General features: G+C 49.3%; 1 protein-coding gene across 1 annotated transcript; it reads right to left on the bottom strand.

Annotated features, from left to right (window-relative positions):
• Positions 1-1,846: 1,846 nt before the first annotated feature.
• On the bottom strand, positions 1,847-4,408 carry LOC127668131 (alpha-1B-glycoprotein-like). The gene is made up of 3 exons (XM_052161558.1): positions 4,375-4,408; positions 2,811-3,104; positions 1,847-2,202 (listed from the first exon to the last, which is right to left on the bottom strand). Exons 1-3 carry the CDS (start codon positions 4,406-4,408, stop codon positions 1,847-1,849), a joined length of 684 nt encoding a protein of 227 aa, XP_052017518.1.
• Between the last annotated feature and the right edge of the window lie 1,217 nt (positions 4,409-5,625).

The raw sequence follows: 5,625 nt of genomic DNA, 5'->3' as shown, positions 1-5,625 counted from the left end.
AGGGAGGCAGTGTGGTTTTGAGCAGAGGGTTCTGGTTCTGCCTCAGGGATCAACTCTTCAGGCCTCAGACTCAGGCTCCACTGAGGCCTGAAGGGAAGAAAAGATTGGTTTAGCTCTGAAGATGTTTTCTCTGTTTTGTTTTTTTCTAGTTGAGTCATTTCAGATAATGTATTGATTTGGAGACACCCTGATGCCATCCATCAGAGCAGAAGTGTAAAAAAATGAAAACACAGCCAGAACACTTAATTTATTATTTTTCTAACCTACTGCTAGTGTAGAGACAGTAGAGACAAGCCTTCCAAGCTGAGGTAGGCTTGGTTAGAGAATCAAGCTGGATGACCTGCTGGAAGGGGAAGAAGTACTTGGGAGCTATAAGACAGCCGGACACGGGAGGGCAGGAGAAGGGAATCTTGAGAGATGTTGGGAAAAGAGCAGGCCTTCACCTTCTGTCCTTAGAATCTAATCCTGACTCAAATCTCGTTAAACACACAGGATCCCAGTCCTCGAAGCACATCCTCTCCCACCTGCATCCCCAGACCCACAAACGGAAGTCAGGCTTTAAACAAACACTTGTTTGACCTTTATGAAGTGGAGGGAGTTTGAGGGGAAATACATCTTGCAGCAGGAAGACTAGGAGTTCTGCCCGTCTGTCTTCTGCTCTTTCCAAGAACAACATTTGGTCCTGTGTCTGCAGCTCTATCAGTTTCCTAGACAAAGAAGTAGGTGACTTGACTCGGCAAATTGCCACTGAGCTTTTGCATACCAGGCTACAAGACACAATTAACCGAAGGCAGAGCCCTGCAAGCATCAAGAGGCAAAACCCAACCACCACCGTGCTGGAAGCCGTACCTTCCACTAGGAGCTCCACGGCATTGCTGGGCTCTGAGTCGACGGGCTTAGGCCCCCAGAAGGTATAACGGCAGGTATAGTTCCCTGCATGTTGGGGACCCACAAAATGCAGCCCCAAGTCACTGTAGGTGCTCAGTACTCGGAGTATCCTGTAGGGCACAGATTTGCCATCACGAAGCAGCTCCATGGTGACCCCAGGTACATCACTCTGACAGCGCAGAACAGCATCATGACCAGCAGGCATTTTGCCTGCCCACAGAGCCTGGAGCTTTGGCGGTGGGAGTGGTCCTGGGTGTGTGTGAAGGATAGTAGTCAGTTTGGGCTACTTCCTGAAAGGCTCTATGGTGCGCTTACTGCGGCCCCTTTTGCACTGCTCACTAGGAATCTTCCTGTTGCCTTGCTCCTTGGGTATCCATTTAACGACATCTGTATCTCCTCTAGGTGTTCAACCCCAGTATCGCAAGGGCTGTGAATCTCCCAGGCTTTGATCTGTTCCGAGACTTCCCTGGCTCCTCTGAGAGGGGGCGAGACCTTTTAGGAAACTGCTTCTGGCAGAAGCACACAGTTCAAAGGTCTGTGGTCAAAATTAAGCCTGGCCCTGCATGGTCTCCGCCCGGATGACCTCTGACTCAGGGAGACCTTGGTGAGGAAATCAGAGGAACAAACAGACCACAGGAACTCTAGGGCTCTATAAAGTTACAAATTAACTCAAGCCTGTGGAGACCATCGCGGGCCAGAAGAGGCAGCCATTGATATAAGTGGTGCTGACACACATGCACTGCAGGAGAGTGCACCTGAACATGAAAAACTTGAATCCTAACACTCTTGAGTGGTTTTACCTGACGCCTGCCAGTTTAGGCTCTGGGAAACATACCAGTCTTAGGTCTTACCTGGAGGGGGATTCTTCAAGGACCACAAAGTCCAACAATACCTTGTTAAGTCACAACCCAGAAAGGATGGCCCATCACAGGATTGCAGCGCAGAAGCCCTGCCTCCCTTATCTAGCACCCCACTGGGCTTCTATCCAGAGCTCACCATTCACCAGCAAAGTCACGGGATCGCTGGGTGCAGATCCTGAGAAGGGTGGGGCCAGTTCAGTGTAGATGCAGCTGTAGCTGGCCGAGTCTGTGATTGAGAGGTTTTGCAGCTGGAAGAGCGCTTCATTACCAGAAGACTTCAGTGTCTGGAGCAGAATGCACTCATCCAGGTCTTGGAGATGCAGGCCAAAGCGTAGGCCAGCCTCAGAGCGTAGGCCAGCACTGGGTGCGGTACATCGAAGCTGCACTGTCGAACCAGACTCAAAGCTCTGATGCGCTGATGGCTCTGCGGTGAACACTGGTGCTGGTAGTGTTTCTGCGGAGGATCAGACACATTGACCCAGTCTGAAGGCATGGCAAGATACCCATGAGTGGTTCAGCCTGTGCTGTGCTTTGACTAAGTCTTTTGTCTAAAATGACTCCTCTCCCTCCTTCCCCCTCCTCTTCCTCCCTCCTCTCCCCTCCTTCCCCTCTCTTTCTCCCTCTCCCTCTCTCTCTCTTCCTCCCCTTTCTTCTCCCCTTTCCCTCCCCTCTCCCTCCTCCCTCTTCCTCTCCCCTCCCCCTCTCTCTTTTGTCTGCTTCTGAAGACCAGAAAGTACCACCATGCTTAATACTGCGCCTCAACCTCCTAGCCTTGGCAAAGCCTCTGCGGGTAGCAAGTCCACACTACTCTTGCTAGGATACAGAAGTGTTTTCCATTAAGGTCTGTGCCTGGCTTGCCTGAGGTGATCCAGTTCTTCGCCAGTCTCTAGTTTATTGTAGTAATTGTCCTCTTTGAAGCTTGGGATCCTGAGACAGACTGGATAATTTGTTCCGGTTTGGAGATTCTGCTTTGGGGGGGGGGGTCCCCATCTTGCTCCCTTCTGATTGCCACCTATGCCATTTTTAGCCTCCCCTGCTCTGCAGCCCTGCTGGGAGGCTTACCATCGCTCCACATCAGCTCCAAGGGCTCACTGTCTTCGGACCAAACCGCCTTTCTGCTTAGACGGTAGCTGCAGGTGAAAGGGCTCTGGTCACCCATGTCAGACAGTTTCAGAGAGAAGCTGACTTGCTCTGGGCTGGTGCTGACCATGGGGACTTTCATCTCACGCTTCCCCTGCCTCAGTTGAAATTCAACATCATTCAGAGGTGCCACACAGAGAAGGATCCATCGGGCCGTCTGGGGTGGCTCCACTGTGGAACTTTCTGAGCAAGTCAGCACTGGTGGTGGTGGTGTGGCTGCAAGGCAGAGAAAATCTCTGAGTGAGGAGTCCAGGAGACCCTGCTTTGCAAGGTACCGCTACCCTCTGGCTGGCCCCAAACCACCAGTGACAACTCAGGAGCAACTGGCTCATCTTTGGATATCGTACATTGAGCTTTCTGCATTTTGGGGGTTCAGCGTTAACCATACTCCTTGATGGCCACAATACCACTGGGCTTAAAGGGAGGGCACATTCTCTGTGAGTTTGCTAGCTGCAGCTGTAGTTGCCTGGCTGGTGGACTAGAACACTGGCTTGCTCCTTGGATCCCGCCTGAGTTACACGCAGGAAAACATCGGGTCCAGCTACCTCCAGGAAACCATCATCTCCTTCCTGCCTCAGCAGGAAGACTTAGCGCCCCACACTCTGCCCTGCCACTGTGCTCAGGCCAGGTGTGATCCAGGGCACTGGATCAGCAGAAAGCCAGGGTCTGGGCAAACAATCTGTGTGGATGCAGGAAGATCAGGATGGGCGAGTGCTTCAGTCTCTCCTCTGAAGACGATCAGAGTATGGATTCCAGACTTGGACAATGTAAGGGATGCAAATGTAGGGGTGGGGGTGGGGATAAGAGCAAGAGAAAAGGTTCAGGCTGTCTCTATCACTCTATCTGACTTATCCATAAGCATCTGGGGACAGCATAAATGCCCCCATTTGACAGATGCGCAAATTGAGACTAAGGGATACCGGGTAACAAGGATGGAGGCTCTACTATCTTCTTTCCTCCTCTGCCTCCTGACCCCATAAGAGTGGTGCTTTCCTGTCCCTGTCACCTCCTCAAGATTGCCCATCTCTATCCATCTACCAGAGGAGCCCAAGCCTGGGTGGCAGTGGGAGAGACCCCCATTATCACTTGTAACTACTCCCAGGGGGAACTGGTATGACACGGAAGGTACAGCCACATGAACAAGTTCCTGGAACATCCCAGTGTGAGCAGCTGAAGTCTTTGGTAGCCTCATGGACCTTACAAGTCAGGGTCAGACTCGCCAAGGGTTCCAGCAGGACAAAAGGTCTGCCCATAGGATAGGTTTACTGGTAGTATCTGGAGTGCAGAAGAGCCAGGGGTAGCTTGCTGCTGCTGTGAGGAAAGGGGATCCCCATAACCTATGCTCACTGAAGTTCTCCATGGCATCTCTGAATATACAGGTGGCTACATCAGTTGCTGGGTCCAGAGTGAAACCTGTAGCTACAGAGTAAGAGTCTCCATTCATACCCCACCTGCCCCAGAGGTTCTAAGACCCAGGATACCTCACCCCAGAGCAGCAGTACAGTTGCCAGCAGAGACATGGCGCGTCCTCAGTCCAGCAGGAGTGTCTGTAGGGAGCATCTGCTGTGGCAAATTAATCTGAGGCACTGACCTTGTACTTTGTTTGCCCTTCTTGGAAGGTAGGGGCAGAGAGACAGCTGCTTGGCATGGGGGAGAGGATTCAGCAATAATGCTAATCAATAATAATGCGTAATTATCAAGGTCAACTGACAATAACAGTAAAATCCGTTTACTTGGACTAAACAAATACAACAAAAGACTATTTTAGACTAGAGAAGATCACATTTCCTTAAAACTCAAGAGTGCTTTATTCTAGGCCAGCCTGGGCTACACAGTGAGACAGACCTTATTTTTGAAATAAGCAAACAAACAAACAAACAAGCCAGTTAACAAAGACAAAAATCAAACCCAGGGATACACACAGCCATTTTGGTCTCCTGAAATTGCACCCCACCATTTAAATTATTGTATATGTGTTCAGGGGACACAGTCATGTTTTTTGCCTTTTCACATTCTTGAGGCTCTTGGAATATGAATTTTTTTTCCCCTTTGAAAATACTCTGGGGCTGGAGAGATGGCTCAGTGGTTAAGAGCACTGACTGCTCTTCCAAAGGTCCTGAGTTCAAATCCCAGCAACCACCTGGTGGCTCACAACCATCCAGAACAAGTTCTGACTCCCTCTTCTGGAGTTTCTGAAGACAGATACGGTGTACTTACATGTAATAAATAAATAAATCTTAAAAATTAAAATAAAAAGAAAAATACTCAGGAAGGGGATATCTTTCCTCTTCCCAATGTCCTCCCTGCCTTTCTAGAAGAGAAAGAACACTTTATCTCAGGGATGACAGGGAAGTTGGAATTCCACAATTTCTCAAACTGTTGAAAAACCAGAGCCTTTAAAATTGACAAAGACTGAGAGCCAAATAAGTTAAAATTCATGATATAAACATTAAGTCTCAAAACCATTTTCTTTTTTTTTGCACAAGCCTGGTCATGTGTGTATGTGTGAGTTCATGTGTGTGTTTGTGTATATTTGTGTGTGTGTGTGTGTGTGTGTCTGTGTGTTGGGGCACAAATATAAAATATTTGTTGTAGTTCTTTGTCAATACTTTAAGACTTCTGCACAAGTTGGTGTCTATTATCTACAAGCGTCAAAGGGCACTTCTCCTGAAACAAGTTTCCTCAAGGGAAACCATAGTTTCTCTGGTCCTTCTTAGGGTCCTCCCTTCGAGGGCTG

This window comes from Apodemus sylvaticus, chromosome 17 (assembly GCF_947179515.1).
Source record: "Apodemus sylvaticus chromosome 17, mApoSyl1.1, whole genome shotgun sequence".
Taxonomy (NCBI): Eukaryota; Metazoa; Chordata; class Mammalia; order Rodentia; family Muridae; genus Apodemus; species Apodemus sylvaticus.
Note: the sequence above shows the minus strand (reverse complement) of the source record. Positions and strands in the feature narration are given on the sequence as shown.